The sequence below is a fragment of the Ovis aries genome, chromosome 21, assembly GCF_016772045.2.
Source record: "Ovis aries strain OAR_USU_Benz2616 breed Rambouillet chromosome 21, ARS-UI_Ramb_v3.0, whole genome shotgun sequence".
NCBI classification, from domain to species: domain Eukaryota; kingdom Metazoa; phylum Chordata; class Mammalia; order Artiodactyla; family Bovidae; genus Ovis; species Ovis aries.
Window position 1 is genome coordinate 40,336,682 of NC_056074.1, and position 24,378 is coordinate 40,361,059.

At 60.5% G+C, this 24,378-nt stretch overlaps 2 protein-coding genes and 1 long non-coding RNA gene across 5 annotated transcripts; 1 reads left to right on the forward strand and 2 right to left on the reverse strand.

Moving 5' to 3' along the window:
- Positions 1 to 1,136: 1,136 nt before the first annotated feature.
- On the reverse strand, positions 1,137 to 13,447 carry AP5B1 (adaptor related protein complex 5 subunit beta 1). Of its 3 annotated transcripts, none has more exons than XM_060404318.1 (3): positions 13,317 to 13,447; positions 3,872 to 4,041; positions 1,137 to 3,767 (listed from the first exon to the last, which is right to left on the reverse strand). In XM_060404318.1, the coding sequence occupies exons 2-3, from the start codon at positions 4,019 to 4,021 to the stop codon at positions 1,284 to 1,286; spliced, it is 2,634 nt and encodes an 877-aa protein (XP_060260301.1). In that variant the 5' UTR covers positions 4,022 to 4,041; positions 13,317 to 13,447; the 3' UTR covers positions 1,137 to 1,283. The 3 variants fall into 3 exon arrangements, with proteins under 3 accessions (XP_060260301.1, XP_027815439.1, XP_060260300.1); XM_027959638.3 differs by lacking the exon at positions 13,317 to 13,447 and adding an exon at positions 4,409 to 4,474; XM_060404317.1 differs by lacking the exon at positions 13,317 to 13,447 and having other exon boundaries at positions 3,872 to 4,474.
- OVOL1 (ovo like transcriptional repressor 1) lies at positions 12,214 to 23,361 on the forward strand. The gene is made up of 4 exons (XM_027959750.3): positions 12,214 to 12,635; positions 19,017 to 19,234; positions 20,891 to 21,080; positions 21,246 to 23,361. The coding sequence occupies exons 1-4, from the start codon at positions 12,536 to 12,538 to the stop codon at positions 21,539 to 21,541; spliced, it is 804 nt and encodes a 267-aa protein (XP_027815551.1). The 5' UTR covers positions 12,214 to 12,535; the 3' UTR covers positions 21,542 to 23,361.
- Positions 14,211 to 17,594, reverse strand: LOC121817561 (uncharacterized). The gene is made up of 2 exons (XR_006057532.1): positions 17,284 to 17,594; positions 14,211 to 14,552 (listed from the first exon to the last, which is right to left on the reverse strand). It is a non-coding gene; the product is annotated as an uncharacterized LOC121817561 (long non-coding RNA).
- Positions 23,362 to 24,378: the final 1,017 nt, after the last annotated feature.

The following is a 24,378-nucleotide window of genomic DNA, read 5'->3' on the forward strand; positions in this document are numbered from 1 at the left end:
CTCCTGACCAGCTCTGCCACAGCCCCACTTGTCCTGAGCCCTTATTTCCTTCCCTTGCCCACCCCAAACAGGAGGGGAAGATTGGGTGCCCAAGAGGCAGGGGCCAAACAGCCCTGTTCCCCAGAGCAGTAAGGCCCACGCCTCTGGCTGTCCACCCAGCACTCACGAATGCTGCTCTTGCAGCCTCTGGGGGACATCCAGGGCAGGGAGCGGTGGGGACGCGGCCCTGTGGTAATGGAAACCTGCTCCACGATGACAAAACATGATTACCAACCAGCTGGGTGACTGTTGGAAAATCACTCAACCCCTCTAGCCTACAGATTTCCTCATCTGTGGGGCCCTGCTGAGCTGTTGCAAGGATGAAGTGAGGCAACGTGTGTGAAAAACAGCTTGGTGACTAGTAGCAGAGTTGGCCTTAATACATCTGAACTCTAAGTATCTTGCATATTTGGAAAAAGGACTAGGGGAACTGTCTCCTTACCTGGCAAGATTCTTAGGTCCACAGAGTGGGCTTATCCCTGGGTTGGGAATTTCCCCTGGAGGAGGGCATGGCAACCCACTCCAGTATTCTTCCTTGGAGAATCCCATGGACTGAGGAGCCTGGAAGGCTGCAGTGAGGCAAAGTCATCCTAATTTCAGCCCAGATCATGGGAGGTCCGTTCCATCGGCCCCCAAACCTTACTAGCAGATCCTTCCGAGTTGGCTCCAATCAACACAACCCAGGAACCCCTTTGCTAGGGCAGGGACCACCAGGCTGCTGCAGCTTCCTCTCACTGCTTCTCCCATTGGCCCACCATCCTAGCTAAACTAAGCTCCGGGTGCAGGGACCTTGCAAAGCTCTGGAGTTGAAAAACACTGGCTCACAGGTCAGGTTCAAGCTCAGCTTCATTTCCATTCCTAAGTTGCTGGGTGGTTTGGGGCAAGGGTTTTCCCTCTCTGGGAAGCAAAGATGTGGCTCTTTTTTCTTCTATCTCCTGGGCAGGGATTCTAGAGAATGCTAGGCATATCTGGGCAGGAAGGAAGTTTGATGCCCTGCAGTCTGGGGGTTCCATAGCTTGGAAACTCTCCTAGAGCCTCTGAACCCCATCCCAGATGCCTGCCCCCAACCAGGTCCCAAAAGGAAACAAACCAGTCAGTGCTGTTAGCAAATGTAATTTTTTGTGTTTTAAAGAAAGGAGCCACAGTGCTGTGTCCTGGTTCTCAGCAGCCCTTCCTGGGCAAGAGCCTGCAAAGGCCACTGTCCTGCGGCGACCCCCTGCCAGCCCCCAGCCTGGCTCCCGGGCTCAGCCATCTGCTGACAGCCCACGGAGGTAGTCCCCCGCCAGGGGCAGCACGGCCCAGTCATCAGTCCGCAGGGCCACAGGCACTCCGTCCGCCTGGGCTGCCTCCAGCCGCAGCAGCAACCGCGAGTCTGGGGGCAGACGGATGGCTACAAGGTAGCTGACAGGGGGTTGGGCCACCACCACAAAGGACTCCAGGTGGTGGGACACCAAGGCCTCCAGCCCCCCTGGCCCAAGAGGGCACCACAAGCGACTCTCGGTGCCCTTTGGCAGACAGGAGCCCCAGAGCTCCTCAAAGAAGTCCAGCTGGGCCCCCTCGGGGGGCCGGGGGAAAGGCAGGAAGAGGTCAGCGAAGGTCACAAGCAGGGGTGGCAGGTGAGTGTGGCAGGTGAGGCCACTGGGTGTGGTATACAGGGCACGCACAGTCAGCTTCGCAGGAGCTGGGCGTCGGGGCTGCAGAGGCAGGAGCAGAGGGCGGGTGGGGCGGCCAGGGCACAGGCAGGGCATGTGGACAGCCCCCAAGGGTGCGTAGACCTGTCCTTCCACACGGAAGCGCAGCTCCAGAGAATACACCGGTTCCAGCACCTCCACCTGGAGCCGCAGCACCGGGACTGGGCCCTCGGCTCTGCGAGGACCCACACTTAGCCGAACCGGGGCCGGAGCCTCCTGCACCATCAGCGCTGCAGCAAAGCCCTGGTTCTCGGCCACCAGTGAGGAGGCCAGTGCAGGTGCAGCAAGGGAGGGGCCCAGGGCTACCCCGAGCTTGGGCCCTGCCAGGTGGGCCAGAAGGATGTAGTAGAGACGTGCATGGTCCTGCCCATCAGGGTCCTCCAGTTGCCTGGCCAGCGCCTGCAGCAAATCCGCCAGGCCTCCCCCAACGCCTGCCCGCAGCAGGGCCCGGCAGACCCGCAGCAGGGCCTGCTGGAGGCCCCAGTCCTTGCAGTGGGTGGCTGCAGCCCTCAGAAAGCTGAGGGTGGCACTCTGGGCATCCCCGTCTGCCACCCTGGCCAGCATCTGCAGGTGCCAACGGAGGGCCTCCTCTCTGCCTGGCCTGGACACCACCTCCTGCCGCAAGGCCACCCTCAAGGGTTCCTGCAGCTCAGGGCCCACTTGATCCAGGAGGTCTACGAAATGGGGAGCCAGTGCAGGCCGGGTTCGGTACAACTGGGCCAGTCCCTGGGTCAAAGGTGTCAGTACCACAGGCTGCCCAGCCAGGCAGTGAGCAACTAAGTATGAGGCCTGGAAGCAGAGAGTAGCCAAGGCCCGGGGGCCGTCGTCCAGGGCTGCCCTCTGCCGCAGGCCAGCCAGGAGCTCCTCCAGATAGTGCCGGGGACTCCGATCCTGGCCCTTTTCCTCCTTTTCTTCATCTTCCACACAGAGCAGACACAGCAGGTGCAGGCGGGCCAAGAGGGCCATCGGCTCATTCAGGAGGCTGGGCAGGAGGCCACGGCAGAGCTGGGACCCCAGCAACAGTGGGGCGGCCTCCTCATCTGTGGGTCCCAGCGGCCAGTTCTCAGGAAAGTTCAAGAGACAGTGCAGGTAGAAGAGATGGATGGGCAGGGGCAGGGCCGGGTGCTGAGCAGCCAAGGTGAGCCGGCGAAGCAGCAAGGCCTCGTCCTGGGCAGTGAACAGGGCCTCGCCGAAGGCTGCCTTCAGGGCCAGCATGGCGTGCAGCAGTGTCAGCTGGGCTGTGCCCAGCAGCCGTACCAGCTGTGGCTTGAAGAGCACTGGTGGCTGTCCCCGAAGACCCCGCAGGGCCCAGCCCAGGAGCCACAGAAGCTGGGCCTGGGCCACAGGAGTGAGCAGGTAGGAGGAGTCCAGAAGCTGGGCCACAGTGGCCCGCAGCTCCCGGGCCTCCTCAGGACTGAGCTCCAGCGCCGCAAGGCCACACTCGCCCTCCTCAGCCGCCGGCCAACTGGGTGCCTGGGGCTGAAGGTGGACCTCACCCTCCTCAGCTAGCGTCCAGTTCCAGGGACCACCCTCCATGGAAGAGTCCCCAGCCGTGAGCAGGCCCTGCAGGCCGGCTCCAGCCCTGGCTTGTATCACCAAGGCGTTTCGCAGAGCAAGTGCCAGCAGCAGGCTGAGAGGCTGGGCCGGGCCCTCGCGTCCCAGCAGGGCCCGCAGCAGCCCCAGGCAGCCCCCCAGCAGCCCCGGCCGGCAGCTCTCCAGTTCCCGCAGGCACTCCCACGCTGTGGCCTGCAGGGGCCGCTGTTCCGAGGCAGGGCCGAAGCTTCGCCCCAGATCGCGACCCGAGGCCAAGCCCAGCAGCAGGGGCAGGAGCCGACCGGAGGCTCCCGAGGCGGGGCTCAGCGCACCTCCTGCCACCAAGGCTGTGGTGGCCGCCAGCAGCAGGGGCCGCCGCAGAGCTGAGGGCCGCGGGGGTAGGAGGACCAGAGTGTCCAACAGAGACGTGGCGGCTGCTTCGGCAGCAGGGGCGTCCGGCCACAGCTGGGCTGGGTACTCCAAGCTCAGAGCCAGCAGGGCAACCTGGAGATGGGGGAAGGCGTGGGGTGGGCATCACGAAGTTGAGGGTCGGGACACGGTGCGCTGGGATAAACACCTGGGACCAGGGCTCGGGCAGGGGGGCCTACCTTCATCGGCTCGCTCAGCTTCTCACTCCTCAAGTCGCTTAGCAGGTCACGACCCAGATCCTCACCCTCGGGACCTGCCATGAAGGCGGACGGGCTGGCCCGGAAGGTGCCCAGGCGCTGGGCCCAGGTTTCCCGGCTGAAAGGCCCCATGGTCGGGCACACAGATCCCTCTAGAGAGAGGCGAGGGAGGAGGGTCAGACGTGCGGCCCAGGACCACGCAGGGCCCCACGGCCGCTAGAGGGCGCTCGAGCCGATGCGCAGACCCCAAAGGGGCCGCCCTCGGCCGCGCTCAGACACCAGCGAGAACCCCGCACCCGGGTCCCGAGATGAAACCCAGAGGCTTCGGGGGTGACGCTGGGGCGGGCTGCCAGGGTCCCCGCGGGGCAAGAGCGCGGGGAGCAAGGGCGGGGGCGCCGGGCGGGCCGCTGGCGCGGGGTGCGTGCCGAGAGCTCATTAGGCCACCTGCCCGCAACCGGCACCGAAACCACAGCACCGCCCCGGCCCCCGGCGCCCGCGGTAACGGACCGGCCCTCTCACCCTGCCTGACTCAGCTGACGCTGGCGCTGGAGACTGCCGGCTCCTTCCGGGCTGGCGGCGCGGGGCGTGGCGCACGGCGCGTGGGCGGCCGAGACGGGGCGGGCCCCGCGCGGGGGCGGGGCCGTAACGGGTCCACCACCTCCCTCGCCCTCCCGGCCGGCAGGTGCCGACTCGCCGGTTTCGCTGGGGCTGAGTAACTGTCCCGCTCTGCGCAAGCCCCCCTTCCCCGAAACCGCCGCAGGCCCAGGCAGAGGCGGTGGAATTGGGTGGGCCCGGGCTCCCGGTGCCCGGGTCCCCGTGGGCGCGCCGACTGCAGTCTCGGGGAGCTCAGGTGGCCAGCGGCCGAGGGCCCGCCCGCCCGCCGGGATGCCGAGAATGGCAACCCGCGCGCCCCGCGCCGGCGCCTGGGCGCAGCGCACCCTAGTCCAGCGCCCACAGGCTCGGGGGGTGAAGTGGATCATGAGTACTTGGGGCTCTCGGTGTGGCCGCTGGGGGGTGTGCGAGGTGCAGTCCCGGGCGGCCGCGGGCCTGGCGGAACCGGTCGGGCAGGCGCCGCAGGACTTGGCTTCGCTTCCCCGACGCCAGCTCCGGGCCCCCCACCCGCTCGGCTTGGGGGCGCGGAGCCGGCGCCGGGAACGAGGCAGGCGGAAGCTGTTGACCTTTGCCGGAGGCCGTGCCGACGATCTGCTAGGGTAAAGCTGGCGGGGCCAAGTCACCAGCTGCTATGAAGCAGGAAGACAACGGGATGCAGACGTGCGGACTGGCAAGGCCCGGCGGGTCACGGGGCTCCCAGGACGCTTAGCACGGACCAGGAAACTGAGGCCTTGCGCCGCAGATCTGGGGTCAAGCAGTGCCCGAGCCCAGTTACCTTGACTTAAAGAGGGCTGGACCAGGGCTCTTTGGGGGCATGCAGGAGGCTGAGCCGGGGGCTCACCTAGCAGCCTCTTCTGGGTCCGGGGTCCAGGCTGCAGAGGCCTCACTGACCGCAGGTTTCCAGGGCACAGAACCACAGGTGTCCAGACCCCACACCCACAGCCCACTGGTCTGAGAAACGCCCCAGGCTCTAATTAGCCTGTTTCGAAGATGAAACAGGCCTGAGCCCCCATTCTAGCTGCTGCCAACTGGTTTCTCTCCTTTCCCCAAGCTTGGCAGTCCCCTCCCTATTCCCATCCCGCTGCCCTCCAGAGGAGAGGTGGTAGGGAGTGGTGGGGTAGAGAGAGCTGGAGAAGAGGCTTTCTGGGTGCCCAGAGTGCCAGGCGGATCCACCCCAAAGGACAAGTTCAGCTGGAAAACCTAGTCCCAGCTCCTCTAGGCCCCGGCTCCATAGTTGACTCATAGGCGGCAGCCCCAAACTACTTCCCTCTAGGTGCCTCAGTTTCCCCACCTATAAAATGGGAGTGATGACTCCTGCCAGGGAGGCTGCGGGGTGGGGCTGTCTGCTAATTAAGTCTAAGATGAAAGAGGCCAAGATGACAGCAACCCTGGGAGGGAAGGCAGCTTGGGGGTAACAAGGAGCCTGTCTGGTTTCCCTGTCTGAGGCCCAGAGGGTGCTGATAACTGCACATCCCCAGCCATCACCACTTACAGGGAGGGAACAATGATTATTAAGCCCCTTTTTACAGTGGAGGAGCCAGGCTTCAAAGGGTCAGGAAATACGATGCTGGCTCTGGCCCCCGCTCAGCCTCTGACAGCCGCCAGTCTTTCAGAACCTTGGCTCCTTGGGGCCCAGGGTCTAGAGGGAGGGAGTTCTTGGCGCTGTGCTTCTGGATGCTGTGGTGGGAGCATCCGCATGGATTCATGGAGGTAGGGACCTGATGATGGGGTCCGTTCACAGAGGAGGAAAGGGAGGCCCAGCCGGGTGTAGTCACTTGCTCAAAGTCACAGAGCTCCTAAAAAGTGGAGTCCAGCCTTCAGGCAACAGCCCTGTGCCACCCCTGACTTGGCCCGCCACTCAGGGCAGCTACTCTCTGCCTTCACTTGCCTGCCCAGGTGTCTGCTCCCGTGGGAGTGGGCTGCTGGTACTGCCCCTGGCACAGGCCAGGCACTACACTGAGCTTAGTCCACCAGCACCGAATCTGCAGTCAGCAAGCCCACCCCTAAGAGTGACCTTCCAGCCCAGAGGCCCTGGGTGTGGGCTGCAGCAGGGAACTCCCCACTCCATCCCCCCGGCTCATTTCTTCTCTTTCTGCTGTTTCCATCCTCCTCAGGGCAGCTCAGTTCTGGGGAGACATGAGACACAAGGCTTAAAATAGGGAAAGTCCGTTTCCAGAGGGGTCCGAGTCACGGTTTTCTCATCTGTGAAATGGGAGATAACCCATCCTCACAGCACTGGCAGTAGGGATATAGAGGCGCTTTAAAAAGAGCACATCGGGGAGCTTCAAAAGGGAGGGGATACGTGTATACGTATGGCTGATTCATGCTGAGGTTTGACAGAAAACAAAATTCTGTAAAGCAATTATCCTTCAGTTAAAAAATAAAAATTTAAAAACTATTTATGTAAAAAAAGAGCACATCAATTTGCAAATCCATAGAGAGCAGAGCCATGGGTACCAGGGGCTGGGGTGTGGGAGGAATAGACAGTGGCTGCTAATGGGTAGGGGGTTCCTTTAGGGGGCAATGAAAGTGTTTCTGAAGACAGTGGTGATGACTGCACAGCTCTGTGCAGATACTAAAACCCACTGAACTGGGAATTCCCTGCTGGTCCAGTGGTAGGTCTTCGTGCTCTCACTGCTGAAGGTGCAGGTGTAATCTCTGCTGGGGGAACTAAGGTCCTACAAGCATGGCCCAAAACAAAACCAAACCCCGCTCACTGACTTGTACACTTTGAAAGGGTGAATTTTATGGGTATGTGAACTATATCTAAATAAAGCTACTAAAAACGATGTTAAAAGAGGTCCCTCATGTACAGAACTTACACTGGGGGAGAATGGAACAGACAAGACAAAATTTCATGGGAAGAGATGCTGCAAAAAATAATAATAAAATAAGGTAATGGGACAGAAGTGACTGGTGGGACAAGGATTTAGCTGGGGTGCTCAGAGAGGTCTCTTAGAAGAGGGCATGTCTGGCTGAAACCTGAGTGAGCAGAGAGAGCCGGTTATCAAGTGGGGAAATGCCTTGAGGCAGAAGGAGCAGCGGAGGAGAGGCCTGAGCTGGGAACCAGCTTTGGCCAGTTCAGTGGCCAGAGAGCTAACAGCGTGGCGGGCATACACATAACCAGCGGGAAGGGAGACAAACGGGGTCAGGAGGCCAGCGGGGCCAGAGCATGCTGGGCCCCAAGGACTCCAATCAGTTCCCAAGGATCGGAGTGGGAAACACGGAGAGTGAGGTGTAGGCAGATTCCAGGTGCCCTGGAAACCCACAGGACAAAACTCAGCAAGCGATGTCAGTGTTGCGCGCAGCACTTCACAGTTCGTCAGGGGCTTTGCAGCGTCCACGGGACTCCTGTCAAACAGGGCTGGAAAGGCCACTATTTGAGCCAGGCAGAGACCTCAGCTGCCCGAGCACCAGCAATCTGCTTTAAGGCTGAGTCCATTCTCAAGACCTGCTAGTCCTCCCGGCCAAAGCAAATCAGAAGCATCTCTTGACAGCAGGGTTGGAACTTGGAGCCCTCCGTACAGAGATGGCTTAGCCCAGGTCCCTGGCTGGGGCAGCCGGACTCCAGGACCAGTGTTCTGCTTGTCCTCTCAGCACAGCTCCTGGAAGCTCTTCCATCTCCAGCCACCATGCTTTAAGCCTAAACCCCACCCTCACCCCCTCCCAGTTCCTCCCAGAAGCCTTCTCTGAGAACAGGAAGGGGTTAAAACTTCTCCATCCAACTCCTGCCCTGGCTCTCCCCAGAGCTGCTCAGGATGGGAACCAAGCACTGAAGGTGGGTGCCAGCAACCAGTCTTTGGGGAGCATGGTCCTTACTTGCCTGTTGGGGTTCTGTCTCCTCACACCCCTGTCCACTGTACCAAAGAGACAGGTCTGCTGAGGACACTTGGAATCAGCACTCGTGGCTCGTTTTGCAGCCAGCCCAGGCCACCATCCCCTCCTGCTTGGACCATGACAGTAGCTTCCTCACTGATCTCCCTGCTGCCACCCTCAGCTCCCCTCCCCTGTTGATGCACTCCCTTTCCCCCATCGCGGACCCCAAGGCTGCCCGTTGCCCTGAGCCTCACAAGACATGGCAGACTTGCCTCTCCAAGCTCAGACCTTACACTCTCCCATCCTCTCATGATCCAGCCACCCTTCAGTTCATCACACACAGACACACACCTGGGGCACACTCCTGTTCTGGGGCCATTGAGCCATCTGATCCATCTACACTTCATGCTCTTCCCTGATCTGCACAGCTGGCTCCTACCTCTCATTCAGAGCTCAGTGCCCCTTGCCTGTCACCTGAAATCAGTCCTGAATATTCACTGGAAGGACTGATAATGAAGCTGAAGCTTCAATACTTAGGCTATCTGATTCGAAGAACTGGAAAAGATCCTGATGCCAGGAAAGACTGAAGGCAGGAGAAGGGGTGACAGAGGATGAGATGGTTGGATGGCATCACCAACTCCATGGACATGAGTTTGAGCAAGCTCTGGGAACTGGTGATGGACAGGGAAGCCTGGCGTGCTGCAGTCCGTGGGGTTGCAGAGTCAGACACAACTGAGTGACTGAACTGAACTGCCTGTCACCATCCACCACTAATTGAATGTCCTGCACCACACTAATCGTTTCCGTCTTTGTTTGCCTTGCATCACAGGATACCCAGGGCTACCATATAGTGGGTGTTCAATGAACATTTGTTGACTGAATTAAAGAAGGAGAGAATGATATTGAACCGGCGCTGTGTGAACAGAGCAGAAGGTGCTTGCCCTTATGGAGCTCACAGTTCAGTGTTTACCCAAGTTCACATATACTGTCTAGTTCTAGATAAACTAGAACCAGAGACCATAAATCAGAAACCACACACTGACAGCCCACAGGTCAAATCCGCCCCACAAATGTATTTTATTTGACTCATTTCTTTTCCTTTTTTTTTAAGTGAAGTCAGTGTTTAAAAACTGGTAGGTTTCAAGGAATTCCCTGGAGGTTCAGTGGTTGGGACTCCAAACTTTTGGTGTTGAGGGCCTGGGTTCAATCCCTGACTGGGGAGCTAAGATCCTACAAGCCACACAGAGAAGCCATAAATAAGTAAATGATAAAAATTGGTAGATCTCACACACACATTTCGATTTCCAGTTCCCAAATGGATGAAAGTGGCACCACTGGGTTTCTGTGGTTGAATGACATGCTTGCCACGGGTACTCTAGGTAGTCACATTCTCCATGCCACCCCCGATTTCCGAGAGCTGCCTTGTGTCACTAAACTGACATTATAGTTTTCCTTATAATAATTTAAAAAATAGTTAGCTCTGCATTTATGCCTCTAGCAACAGTTGGAACATGAAAGACTGTGTCACCTGAGTCAAGAAACATAGGCTAGGGGCTTCCCTGGTGGCTCAGTGGTGAAAAATCTGCCTGCCAGTGGAACACTGATCCATGATCCGGGAAGATCCCATATGCAACTAAGCCCGTGGGCCGCACCTATTGAGCCTGTGCTCGAGAGCCTGGGACCCGCAATTACTAAGCCCATGCGCAGCAACTACTGAAGCCTGAGCACCTAGAGCCCATGCTCCACAACAAGAAAAACCACCACAACGAAAAGCCCCGAGCAGCAACAAAGACCCAGCATAGCCAATAAATAAATCATTTAAAAAAAAAAACATACGCTATTCATCCATTCAATAAATATTCATTGACACCCACTATGTGCCAGGCACTGTTACAGATGCTGCAGATACAGTGGTGGACAACACAGACAAATCTCTCTCCTTCCCAGGGCCTCATTCTTTTTTTTTTTTTTTTTTCCCCAGGGCCTCATTCTATACACTGGGTACACTGGGGAACTTTCTTTCCACAAGTGAAGACACCTGAGTTCGTCCCCCATAAGAAGGACTGCCCGTGTCCAGCATTATCCATGAAGACTTCATCAGAGTTTCCACAAAGTCCCTACTGTGTCCCAGCCCGTTAAGGTCTGGTACAACCAGGGTGCTCAATAAACATTTATCGGATGTTTGAGAGTCCAGGGTAAGAGTCCAGGCTAAGAGTGGATGGTTGACAAGGTAAGTGTGGGCTGTGGGAGACACAGTCTTGGGAAAGGAGGGGCAAGGGGGCAAACATTAATGCCCCTGCCAGATCTCACACCATCCTCAACACAGCCCCAGGACGTAGACAAGGGATTCTCAGGTCACGGACAATACAGGCTGGAAAGGAAAGCTCCTCCACCAGCCAGACTCCTGCGTTCCCGGAAGGTAGAGAGGAGGAGGCCCATCTGGCCCCTAAGTCCACCCTTTCCCCACCCACCCAGGGTGTGCTCTGCAGAAGTCCTGTGGGGGTATGTTAAGGGCCTCTGGAACCTCCCTCTTTCAATTACCTTCTTCCACTACATGCCTGAAAGTCCACCATAGGCAGGCTGCTCCTTTTCTGACTCCTGACTTTTGAACTGTGTGAATTCATTTATCAGATTCATTTCCTCCTAATCTGTCTCAGCAAACATTTAATATGTGAGAAAGGTGTGTGTGTGGCTGGGACTCTGAAATATTAGTTTATTTTACATGGCGGAAGTGAGGGGAGCTAAAAGAGGAAGGGGTCCCATCCCTGCCCTTACTAGTCAGCTGGTAAGAGAAGCCCAGTGGCCCAAGCATCACAGTTACTGTGCCTCACGGGGCCCACCAGGTGCTTCTGAGGAGGGCGGGGGGGCTCCCTCCAGGAGGCTGGGCCTGGGGACTGGGCAGGGCATGGTGAATGGTTGGAGTGAGGGGTCCCAGGCTGAACCGGAGCCCAGGGTAGGACACAAGCTCTTTGCCTGCCGTAGCTGCAGCCAGGCGAAGGAAGCTGGTCTTCCACCATCCGCCCCCCCCCCCCAGTCTTGCTGCATCCGAAATAGGGCCATCTGGGACAAAGACGAGGGCTTTGGGGGTGGGGCGCGGGGTAAGCCCCAATGGCTAAGGCGCTGGGGTCTTTCGGGAAGGCGGCGAACTCAGAGCGGTTTAAAACAACCCTTCCTCCACGAAGCCTTCCACACCTGCCCGGCGGAAAGGCGGGCTCTCGGCGGCCCCGGGCCCGGCGGGTGCTCTCCGCTTTGTATTGCGGCCGGCGCGGCCTGGCCTGCGGGTCCACCCGCCTGCGCGCTCCTGCGGCCCCGCGTGCCATTCCGCACGGAGCCGGCAACCAGCCAATACCTCTGGGCTGAGCCACGAATTGCTCAGCCAGGCCTTTGAGACCCGGGGCCGCCTGGGCCCAGGCCCGGTTCAACAAGTGTGGGCCGGGCCGCCCAGTCTCGCCCGACGGCTTCGCGCCTCCCCAGGCGCCCGGGGCGCGCCGGGCCCCGTCGGGCGAGTTTCACTTCATCACCGGCGGAGCGTGCGAGCGCCGGATAACGTTGCCCCTTCCCCTCCCCTGCTCGTCGGCTCTCTCTCTCCGAAACTCCGGTTGGCGAACGCTAGCCCTCCCGCTGGGCGGCAACCGGGCCGGCCCGGCAGCCGGGTGCCCTGCTCCCGCCCCCGCCCGGCCACCCCGCCCAGGCCGCGAGGCCACCTCACCGGCAGCGGAATGGAAACCGGTTCGACAGGTAACAAATAGGTGGGTTGTCACCGTTATTTCCCAACGCATGCGCCGTCGCTCCCCGGGCCACTCCAAGCTAATTAGCTCGATCACCCCCTCCCCGCCCCAGCCACCAACACACACCGCCGCGAGCCAATAAAGCGTGAACCCGTCCGGCCGGCTAGCACTTTAAGACTCCGCGAGCGGCCGCGAGGAACGCCAGTCGCGCCGGGAGACGCTTCCCCGCCGCCCGCTGCACCTGGCTGCAGGGGACCTCATTGGGACCGGAGGACGCAACAGCTCCACCGAGCTGAAACGGGCGCGCGCCGTCCCGGGCACGGCCTCCCGGCGGAACGGAACGCGGGGCGCTTTGGCTACTTCTTCTCCGACCTGCCCCCCTCCCCACCCCCAGCCACCCCCCGCCCGCCTCCAGCCCGGCCTGGGAAAGGTGGGACGACTCCGGCTCTAGTTGCGGAAGCAGCCCGTGCCGCGCGAGGAGGGTTCGAAGATGCCCCGAGCGTTTCTAGTAAAGAAGCCGTGCGTCTCCACGTGCAAGAGGAACTGGAGCGAGCTCCCCGACGAGGAGCGCGGCGAGATCTACGTGCCAGGTGAGGCGCCCGGCCAGCGCGCCCCGAGCCCCGCGCCGCTGAGAGGACGCCGGGCCCCGTCGAGCGGGCGGCGTGCGGGGCGCCGTGGCGCGGAGCCCGGCGGCCGGAGCAGCAGCGGCGCTCGATTTAATGTTTAAGCGGCCGCGGCCCCGTTAGCCCGCGCGGGCGCGGCCGACCCCGGGCGCCGGGGGGAGGGGAGGGCAGGGCGGGCGGAAGGAGCGGCCATGTGGGGGCGGGGTGGGCGCGGGGGCACAGCGGTTCCCAGGCCCCGGCGGGGGCGCGCGGGCCCGCGTGGGGCCGCCCTCCCCTCCACCGGCCCGAGCCGCTGCGCAGGGGAGGCAACGGGGTGTCACCGCCCCGGCGACCCTCCACTCTCGCGTCGTAAATCCAGAAAGCCGGGGCTTTTATGAGGCGGGCGGAGGGCACTGGAGCGGTGTCACTTTGGGGGGGCCGGGAGCGAGCTGGAGTTTGGGCTGAGGTTTGTGCAAATGCAAGAGAAGACCCAGAGCGTAGGCCACCTTCATTGCTCTCTCCGTTTCCCCCACAACACGGGTGGCCAGAAGGTCCCCGTGGGGGTCGGGCAGGCAGGGAGCCCCCCAGCCGTGGGGAACGCCAGACGGCCGGGAAGGCGCCCGGCTGCATCCCACCAGCCCTTAAGACAAAGGTGGGATCGGGTCTCACCTCGGTTAGAAACGCGCCTCCTTCAGCCTCGAAGAGGACACCAGTGAGCTGAAAGGGGGTTTAAAGAACCCATCCCACAGCCAGGGACCAGCCCGGGGGCAGCTGGGGCAGCCAGTTTATTTTCGGAAGACGCCTTGACAGCGTCGGAGTCAACTTGGAATGAGTAAACCTAGTTGTTTCTTGCCCCGGCGGCATCTTCCTTGTTAGTCTTCTGTCCGCCCCACCCCCAACAGAATCTTTGGTTGGGAGCGAGCCGGTTTCCTTCGGAACTCCCCCTCCCCAGGCCTGGGGGGTGGGGCAGGGGATGCGCTGAACACCCTGCCCAGCGCCTCCAAGGGGGGAGAGGTTGTAATTAACCAACCGACTTTGACCCTTGATCTGCAGGCTCCCCGGCACCGCCCCAGGCCTTGTAGGAAAGTGGCGAAATGAGGGCGGTGAGGGGCCCTGTGAGGGCTCTTGCCTCAGTTTCTCTCCTGAATGCATGGTTGGAGACAGTGAGTGGAACGGTGGCCTGAGCGATATGAGGATCCTATGACCTAGGGTGCTGGCAGGGTGTTTCACAGCTTAGCCTTGGCTCAAGCTCCTTGGCCCCTGTCTACAGCCTCCTTAAGACGAGAGAATGTTCCAAGCCCTGATGATCCCAGTGGGGAAACTGAGACATAAGGGAAGTGAGCAGGCCCAGGATTCTCTGTGCGGTTTCTTGCTTCTCCAAGTTCCCCAGGGAGTTGATGGTGTTTCAGGTCCGGAAGGGGTGAGGGTGAGGGCCATGGGCCCCCTTCCTTGCTCCTGCTCCTCCCTCACCTGTGTTTGACTTGCTGCTTAGCTGCTCCTTGGGATCTGATAAACCGAACTTGGACTGTGTTAAAGGTGAGCGGAGCCTTGCTTGAGACTCAGTGTGCTGTTATTTTTAGTTTTATTTCACATCCCAATCAGTAACAGATCATGTGGTGACTTTTACAAAGGACAAAGAAATTCCGCTTGTTCAAATCGTTGGCTGCCTTGTGTCCTAGTGGTTTTCCCCACCGCAGTTCTGGTGGCCGTGGTGGGAGTGGCGGTGGGGGGCGGGGGTACCTACACCCAGGGACAGGCCCAGCAGGTGCGGAGGAGGGCATCTGGATGTCTGTGCCACCTGCTGCTGCTGTCCAGGTGAGGGGAGCTGCTCAGCCTGCAGGACCACCCTGGACGTAGGGTGGGGTCTGACCTGGAGATGCAGGTGAGAATTTGCCAGGCAAAGTCCTGTGGGGTCAAGCCAAGAGTAGAAGTCAAAGAACTGACTTTTGCCCCTCAAAACCATGTGGCCCACTAGCTTTCCCACAGTTTTTGGAAATGAGAAAGCGAATGTTCTCGGGCTCCGCTCGGGCGCCTCAGATGGCAGGAGAGTGGGGAGTGTGTTTTGTGGTGGCTTGTCCCCTGACTGGGCCATTCCATCACCAGCGGACCGTGACCCCAGGAGCCGGCTGGGCACGTTTCCTTCACCCCACCCCACCGACTCAGCACACTGTGACCAGCTAAGCATTGACCCCGTCCGGTCCCCCCGGGAGAGGCACTGGGAGGGCTGGGGAACGAAGCGTTTGAGGTCTGACCTTCCCACCCCAGTCCTCTGAGACCCTCAGAGCAGCAAAGAATGCCTGCAAAGAAGGGCTTTACTGGCTGAAGGCTCTGGCCCCTGGCCTGGCAGTTGTGACTCCAGGGCCCCAGGCTGACCAGCACTCCAGCATCTTCTCTGAGGCACAATTTTAAAGGCTTCCCACCCTCAGTCCCCTGGCCTCAGTCTCCCCTCAAAGCTGAGGGAAAGGCCCAGAGGTGGGCACAGGGGCTGGAAGGCCATGGGGGTGGGAGACGGTGCCACTCCTGCTGGGAGCATTGAAAGGGCTCATGGTTAAGAAGCCCTTTCTTTGGGCCCCCCTGGCCTCCATCTCCCTGGCATTTCTCCTGCTGTGTCAGTACTGACTGTGGGAGGGCTGCTGGTTTCTTGAGGATGAACTCAGGCACCTGTACCCAGGAGCTAAATTCCATCTCCTGGACCAAAGAGGAAGCCCCAGGAACAGAGAGGAACGAGGATAAAGCGGGGGTCCTCCTGGCCCCTGCTGAGAGGAATAGCCAAAGGCTGGGACGGACCTGGAGGGGCCGACCCAGCCTGGAAGCTGAAGGACACGCGCCAGCCATGAGCATCCGGGGGCCTCTGCCCTCTCCCCAGCTTGGGACACAGCATCTGTGGGCCCTTCTGCCAATTCCCCAGCACGTGCCCTCCCCAGGGAGGCAGCCAGGCTGAGGTGGGGGCCTGGAGCTTCCCCAGCCTGGCTCTGACGAGGCCATGTGGGTTGCTGGGCAGCTCTCTTTCCGGGCCAGCCGAGATAGGAAGCCTGAGAAAGTCAGCTTGGGGCCCCAGCGTACACGTGTTGGGGTGGGATGGAGTGGAGCTGGGGCGCGATTATGCCTCTGATGGTAATTATTCTAATTCCTGGGAAGGGTTGGCAGTGAGGTCTCCATGGAGCAAGGCTGGGAAGGTAGGCAGCCAGCCCATGGGTGGGAAGGGTGGGCTCAGTGGGCTCCCTGGCTGTCTCACGGGGTGCCATCACCCAAGCTGCCCTGGATCTTTGTCCCTCGCTTGGGTGACCTGAGGCAGAATCCTGCCAGACTGTTTGTCCCAGAAAGAGAGCAGGTGAGGACGAGTCCTCTGGGCACAGGGAGGACAGGAGCAGAGTGTGGCCATTGGTGACGTCAGGCTTCCTCTTTAACTCTGTTCACTCTCAGCTGGGGTAGCGTGGCCTCCCACAGGGGGCTCCCGGTGCTGCCCCGGGAGGGAGGGTGGGCAGCACGCAAATGCTGCCCAGTCCTGCGGCGTCTGCCCGGGCGTGAGGGCTGGGGTGTGCCGGGTGACCAGCGCTGTGGACTCGGTATGAAAAACCTTTGGCAGAGGGGGGAAGGTCCCGTCTGAGGGGAACACTTGGCGTTCACAGGATGGGAACCACAGGCTGAGAGACGGCCCGTTGTGTTTCCAGGGCTGCCCACCTCGGGCGGTTGGCTTCACTGGCTTCCTTTGAAGGAGCTGACCTGGGGGCGGGAGGAGACGGGTGCGGGGACCGTGCCCTTCCCGATGAGGGTGCAAGGCCGCCTGACAGGAGCCGGGGCTGTGCTCCGCCCCGGTTCAGGGCTGAGCTGAGCCCCGACCCCCTTCCAGGTCGGTGCAGCCCCAGCCTCTGGGAGGCGGAGGCTGGGTGTCCTCACGCCTCCTTCGGCTGCTCTGCCCAGAGAGCCCGGCCCTGGCCTGAGGCTTTGGATGGGGAGGACCCAGCACCCTGTCTGGTATTTGGGCCAGGAGCTTGAGGGACTTGCTGAAGGCCGAGGAGTGGGGAGAAGGCCTTTTGGGGGGGCAGGGGGAGCTGCTCTGAACTCCTCATCCAGGTGGAGGCAAGCTGGGCAGACAGAAGGGGAGCCCTCGAACGCCTGAGGCTGCGGGGAGAGGACCCGGCTGGCGCGGCCTGGCCACGCTCCTCAGCTGTGGGCGGGCGATGAGTAGCCACAGCGGCCGCCACCTTGCCGGAAACGTCTAATTAGGGGACAGAGAGCAGCACCGGCAGGACCCAACCAGTTCTGCTTCCTGCGACTCAGTGACACCCAGCCACAGGAGCGGCTCGCGGGCGAGTGGACAGGCTCCTGGGGGTGGCGGGAAGGCAGGTTTGGCTGGGTGGGCAGGAGGAAGCGAGCACCCCACCCTGATGGCCTCACCTGCCCCTGGCTTGGGGTAGAAGCCGCACGGAAGCGGGCCAGGCAGGCCCACTCCCTGTCCCCGGCTCCCTGGCACCATCATTTTGGGGTTTCTGTGGAATGAGAGAGGCAGGCACTGGTCTCTCCCCAAACGGTCTGAGATCTCAGAACCCTGGCCTCGGACCCCCCACCCCCACCCCGCTGGTGCAAGGGAGCCAAGGGTGATAACTTACTGGGGTGCAAACCGGTTAACCCTTACCTGCAGTCACTCCTCCGTGTGCAGGCGGTGTGGCCCGGCTCCAGCGCTGGGGAGCCTCGCTAACGCTACCCGATACTGAAAGATAGAGAGGGTAGAGGTTCCTATTTATCTCTACCTGGATTGAAAAATGGAAATTGTCATCCAGCTTTGAGTTCCCAGGCAGGATCTCCAATAGCCACGTAAGCTGGCATCAGCTGAAGCTGCCAGCTCTCAGACACGCCCGTCCTCAGCAGCCCCCGTCCCTTTGGGAAGACTGGGGGGACCCCTGAGAGCTCTGGCCTGACGTCCAGCTGCCCAGAGCTTGGAGAGAGGCCAGGCCGGGGCCAGGCGCTGGTGAATCAACTCCCAGAATGAGGTGGCTCATTAGAATCCCCGAACGGACAGACAGACGGCGCCAGTGCCAGCCGAACGGGTTTGGGTGTCAAACGGGTTTGGGTGTCGGGCAAGCACATTCTTTCCCCGTCAGACCTTTGTTGTACTTTGAGGGGGCGAGAGCCGGGGCCTCTCCCGAAACTGGGGTGCCTCCACAGCTGCCTCTCCTCCATCAGTGTGTCCTCCGCCCCCTCGGGTCCCAGCCCTCCGCCTCCAGCCTCTCCCACTGCGTCTTGCCGGGGCCGCCCCTCCTTGTGTCCCCATCCACTGTCTCACTGGCCAGGGGGCAGTGGCGCAGGGGATCTGTTCATAGCTCTGAAATCCTAAGTCCACCTCCTGAGTCCCCTCCCGGAAGCCCACTCATCCTTTCCTCCCTGTGCCCCTCTTGAGTTTTCCTTCTGAGGCTTGGAGAATGTTCCTAGCTTAGCCTCTCTGGGGGAAAAACACTAAGTTGAAACATTAGATTGTTTGCCTCGGCTCTGGGGGTGTGAGACTCGTCTTTGTCACTCGGGAGACCTCCCCTCCTCTCTAGTCGGGATGGGGTCCAAGCCCCCGTGTGTGAGGTGTCTGCTTGCTGTCGCTGGTGTCACTGCCCGGGGGGGAGCCCAGGCCCTCTAGGCGCCACCGTGAACTGAGCTTGGAGCGGTGAGGAGCGGTCCCTGCTGCGGGGGAGGCTTGCGTCACAGGCAGGCAGGCTGCCCAGGAGACTGTTAGGCCACATCCACCTGCTGCTCCCTGACCTCCTCCCTGCTCCGCCCCGCCCACCTGTCTGCCTGCCAGGCTGGGCCAGCGGGAGTGGGGAGCCTGGAGCCCCAAACAGCCGCAGTGTGAGGGACAGACTGGCCCAAAGGAGGGAGGGGTTAGGACCACCCAGTTCCCCACAACCAGCAGCTGAATCTGCCTGGAGGAGAGGCCCTGAGTGGCCCTGACCACCGGGACCTTCTGGGGCCGTGATGAGTCCCGGGACCCCGGGCCTCCCGTGGTGCCCTTTGTCCCTGCGGGAGCGTGGATGAGACCTGGAATCCAGGGGGACTGGCCCAGGTGGGGCCGGCAGACAACTCGGGAGGAATAATTGGTAGCGCAGGTTCGGTCCTCCCAGTTCCGCTAAGACACAAATTACTCAGCGGGCAGGCCTGTGGGCCGTGGCGCTTGGCTGGCGTCACCTGTAATTACCTTAATGGGGTGGGAGGGAGGTGTGGCGGGCAGTGGGCTGGGGGCAGCCCTGCTCTGCCACATGCCTGCGAGGGGCGGGACAGCGGCTCACGGTTCTAGCCAGCTCACTGCCAGGGAGCCCTCCTGAAACCCCACAGAGTCCCCTTTTCCCCTCCATGCCCTTCACCTGGCTGCTCTTCTCTTCGCAGTCAGCCTGGGCTTCTGCCCGCCACAGCCCTACCAGGAACCAGAGCCCTCGGTGGCCGAACCCCCTTCTTGCCCCCTGGCTTTGGACATGAGCCTTCGGAACTCCAGCTATAGTGTGACCCCCGGGCCCTGCGTGGTGGCCCAGCTGCCCTCCGAAGACATGAGCCGCCTGGCAGGCCCGCAGAGCAGAGACCATGGCTTTCTGCGCACCAAGATGAAGGTACTGATCCTCACAGTGTCCCTGAGGCCCAGGGGCACGTGGGTCCACATGGGTCCTGCCCACGAGACGTGGCCCAAATGAGATTAGGCAGACTGGCTTTGGATCTGGGTCCAGATTTCTACAGATGTGAACCTCCCTGGGGCATAGACAGGGTGAGAAAGAAAAGTGAGTCTGAAGTGAGAATGCCATGCGTTGGGGAGAAGCAGTGAGGTTGGAGAGATGTCCAGCCCTTTGGAGTCCTTTGTGGGGGTTGTTTACTTTTGTTTTTGGCCTTGAGGGGAGGCAGCCCTTACACAGAAGTCGTTGGAAAAGCGGGGAGGCGTGAGCGCCTGGCCCCTGTCTCTGCCGCCTCAAGAGTGAGGTCTGGGGTCTGCTCGGTGGTCAGCTGTCCCCTGAGGCATGTGCCCAGCAGTCTCTGCCTTGAAATGTACACTTCCAACCCAGGGCCTTGCATCTGGGGCGGGGCCTGATGAACCCAGGTTCAGCAGCCAAGGCAGGAAGAAGCACAGGGTGGCGGAAACGGCCCTGCTTTCCAGGAGCACGAGGCCTGCATTCCTGAAAGTTCTGGAACCTGGAAGCACCTGCCAGTGGTGATCTCGTGGAAGGGCTCTCATGGAGCTTCCTGTGAGCCAAGAGACCGGAGAAAACTGTCAGGGAAAGGCTAATCCTCCTCTCTCACCCATGGAGGCCAGGTGTTGTAACCCGCCGGGAATCACCAGGAAATGTGCTAGGCGGCTGACAGGGGAACTGACACGGCACCCCAATCCCCGAGGGCCTCTCCTCCCAGCCCTTGAGCCCCAGCAGCTAGGGAGCACGTGGAGGGAAAGCAGAGGGCGCGGGACCGTAGATGAGGCAGAGACGTGAGTCCTGACCCCAAACAGCTTGCTCAGTGAGCAACACGGCCTTTACCCAGTGCCAGGAACAGCACAGGGCCAGGCGGTATGGGTGACAGCGGGGCACCTCGGGCCCGGGGAGCTCAGGCGGCGTGGCCGGTGACAAGGCCACCACAAAGCACAAGCAACCTCTGAGCGTTTAGAGGTAGGGCCCGGAGACCACGTCTCCACTTCTGAACAGATCTGAGGTGTTGCACAGTTACCTTGAAAATGAGAAACCTTTATAAAGAGAGTCATCAGGGTGGTAAAGGGGCCCAGACGAGACCATGTCAGGCTCAAGAAGCCGGGGCTGGGCTGGCCCATGAGGTGAGGGAGCTCCAGGCCCCCAGCGGCCTCAGCCTGGGAGGGCGGCGCGGAGACCACGACCACGTTGTGGAGCCTTCCCCATCCTGAGGCGCAGACTGAGAACTGAGCAGCAGCTAGGGGACGCCTGGGCTCAGCGAAGGGGGGCTTTCTGCCAGGGAGAGTTGCCCTCTTTCTGTCGGGAGCTGGCCGCCTGTCTTTAGAGACGGCAAAGAAGGGCCTTGCAGAGGGACTCAGGAGCCCGACAGGAGGCTGACCGAGCAACAGGAGGCTGACCGAGGACCCAAGGCGGCTTCCGGCCCCACCACCCCATCTCTGGGAGCCAGCGGCCCAGAGGTGTGGCCCTTGGGTGGGCAGCGCCCCTCCTCGGGGCTGGGGGCTGGCGCGGTGCGTCTTCCCGATCTGCCACCTGCAGCCCCAGCTCCTGGGTGTCTGTCACACACACCGCCCTTGCCCACAGGTAACGCTGGGGGACGGTCCCAGCGGAGACCTCTTCACCTGCCACATCTGCCAGAAGGCCTTCACCTACCAGCGCATGCTGAACCGCCACATGAAGTGCCACAATGACGTCAAGAGGCATCTCTGCACTTACTGCGGGAAGGGCTTCAACGACACCTTCGACCTCAAGAGGCATGTGCGCACCCACACAGGTGAGAGGGGCCCGCCCGGCAGCGAGGCCCAGCAGCCGCGTGGCTATGGCGGGGGGCCGGGGTGTTCGGGGCAGACATCCTTCTCCCCTCCCTCGGGCCGCTGGGGAGCTGGGGCTCCTGTGCCCCAGAGCTGGGTCCCTGATGCCCGCGCTACCCACCTTGCAGGTGTGCGGCCCTACAAGTGCAGCCTGTGTGACAAGGCCTTCACGCAGCGCTGCTCTCTGGAGTCCCACCTCAAGAAGATCCACGGTGTGCAGCAGAAGTACGCATACAAGGAGCGGCGGGCCAAGCTGTACGTGTGCGAGGAGTGCGGCTGCACGTCCGAGAGCCAGGAGGGCCACGTCCTCCACCTCAAGGAGCACCACCCCGACAGCCCGCTGCTGCGCAAGACCTCCAAGAAGGTGGCCGTGGCCCTGCAGAACACCGTCACCTCCCTGCTGCAGGGTGCCCACCACGTCTGAGCGGCGGCGCCCCGAGAGGGTGGGGGCGCCTCCTCGCTGCCCCGCCAGCCCGCCCTCTGCGGCTTCCTGCCGGAGCACCCAGGACAGGCCTGGAGCTGGCCACGCGTGCTCGCTCAGGCTGGCACTACTGACCTCTGTTTGTATTTGCACTGGTGTCTTTGGGCAGAGGCTGCTCTGAGCCTGGGCAGCCATGTGGGGCAGGGCGAGGCCGGGACTGCCTTCCCTGTGGAGCAGCTGAGTCCAAAGATAGGACTTCTTCCCAGACGAGGTACGGGAAGGTGATTCTCTTGTCCCTCGCCTCTGAAGCCCCAGGGCAGGGGCAGCTGGTTCCCTGTGGATGGCAGTCGGGTGCCCTTACAAAGGACACCCCGGCAAACACCAGCGATGGAGGAGCTAGCGATGGCCCACCCGGCTGTGTTCCTCTTGCTCAGGGCTACAGGGCTCTGCTCGTTGACAGGGAGATGCACGTGCGTGTGCACAGCCGTGGACGTGCATACACAGGAGGCCTTGCCACATATCACCTCATTTTTAAGAAGTCAACTACTGGTGCCAAGGAGGTTTTATTTCTTTTTTAAAAAGATGACAAGTGTACAGATATTAATATATTTTTGGTGCCGATGGCGACTGCTTTTAAGAGAGGATGGAGCTGGCTTTTCTCCTCCCCACGCAGTTCTATTTATCCTGGACATTTCACACCTCCCCTGTGCCTCGGCTGTGGGGTGGCCGCCCTCACCCACCCTCATCTTTCCCGAGATATTTAATCGAAGACTTCCCTCCAGCCCTGGGGGAGGGTGCACTGCGCCCCGTTCTCTCCTCCTGACGGGTCAGCCCATCACAGCTTCTGCCCTTCCCTCCTTGGAATTCTGCCTCCTTCCTACATCCTTTCAAGGCCAGCCTCCGAGTGACCAAGAGCCCCCTGGCCTCCTGATGACAGACCATGGGCAGAACAACTCACCATTCCAGAGGTCGAGGGTTTGTCTGGCTGGGGCCGTGGGGCTAAGACCAGTGGTGGGGTGATGAGTCTGTGATGCGCCCAGGGGTCCACCGCCGGCAGTAACAAGAAGAGTGCAGGGCCAGGCTGCGAGGTCTGCTCTTTCCTGGCTGAGTCAAAAACCCTAGGACAGGAGCAAAAAAAATGGGACAGAGTAATAACCAAACACATCAGAAGCTTCTGGAGGGAGAACAGTATGAGATGGTTAACCAGTTATCTTTGTAGCCTTTTTGCTGTTTTTCTAACGACAGGGTTGGCCCTTGAGCCTCTGAGGAGGGAGCCACCCCTGCACCCCTGCTCCATTAGAAGGACTCGGCCAGGCTCCCCTGGCTTTACCCGGGTTTCCTACTAAGAACAGGAAAGGGCTGTGGGTCAAAAGGGAGAGACAGGCAGGGGCTGGAGCTAGTCTGCCAAAGAATGAGAAGGCAAACTCGAAAGAGAGCACAGAGCAGGTGGAGCCCCCCTGCAAAGCCAAAGCCCAGGTGGACCCAGCCTTGGCCTCTCCTGCAGCATCCACACAGCCTGGGACGCGGGAGGGGGCCTTCTCTGACAAAGCTCTGAATGTGTGTGGATGGTTTTGGAAGAGTCTTGCTTCATTTTACTTTAGAGCCTGCAAGAGCTGCTGTATTCTGGAAGTTGTAATGTATAAAATAACTTTCTCTGGAAGTTCTGTCTTGTTTACATGTCTGTATCCTTGTGTTTGTTACCTGGTCATTGTTCATCTCTGTGTTCATTGCCTATCCAAGGAAGTTGTAAGGCTCTGTGTTGTCTGTTTTATTTTATAACTTTCCCCTCAGCTAGCAAAATAAAAGAACTGTCATTTTCTGTGTTTCAGCGTTTTTGTTTTATAGGCTTTTTTCCCCCACCTACAGGGAAATTAATCAAAACAGTGGATACATTCTATGCAAAGTTTTAGCCTTTTACAGGTAGCAGTGGCCCTCAAGTCAAGACAAGAACCTGCTCGATTAAGTGGCCTGCCCATGGTCTAAGCGGTCAGTGCCTGCTGACCCCAGGACCCCGTTTTGTTCTCCATGGTGGCCACAGGGTCCAGTCTCTTCCCCATACCCTGCCAGGACCAGAGGAGGAAGAGCCGCATTCCCTGAATAGAGGGCGCTTGTCAGTTCTGGGTCAGACTCTTAGCTGTGGGGACGGTCACACCCACATAGCCTTTGTTCCAGGCCAGGCACATCGTGTATTAGCACCCTTGACCTTCCAGCCACACTGCGATGGGCGCACACTGCTGATGGGGAGGTTGACAGATGGCATGGCACCTCTAGGCAGCTCAAAGTAGAGGGAAACTTAGAGATCACCTGGCCGTGCCCATCACCTACCTAGGATCACTGGGGAGCCCTGATCGCTCTGGGACCTGGGTGCCTGAGTGCCCGTTCAGTGTTCTTCCATCACAGCCTCGCCAGGGATGGAGGAGGCGGCTGCCAGGCCTGGGCCCTTGGCGTACGTTCTGGGAGAAGGGTGGGTAGCCCTGGTGCAGTGAGAAAAAGGAAAACATTGATCTAACCTCCACGGCTCTTCCGTGTGAAGGCAGAGGGTGGAAGGGCCCCTAGCCCTCCCTGTGTCTCTTTAAATAGCCAGGCACAGAGGATTTCTTTTTATCTCTAGAAGCCTCCCAATGTGAATGACAAACCAAATCCCATTTTTCCATGTCCCAGGATGAGCAGAGCCCATTGTCGAAGCCCAGATGATTAACTGCTATGTAAACTTTAGCAGGAGCAAGGTTTCCCGGAAGCCAGGGATGGTGGCTGGGGGAGGGCTCCCTCTGAGGCTCTGCTGCCTCCCCTTCCTCAGCAGAGCTTGGGGGTGGGACGCCACTGACAAGGTCAGGCCAGAT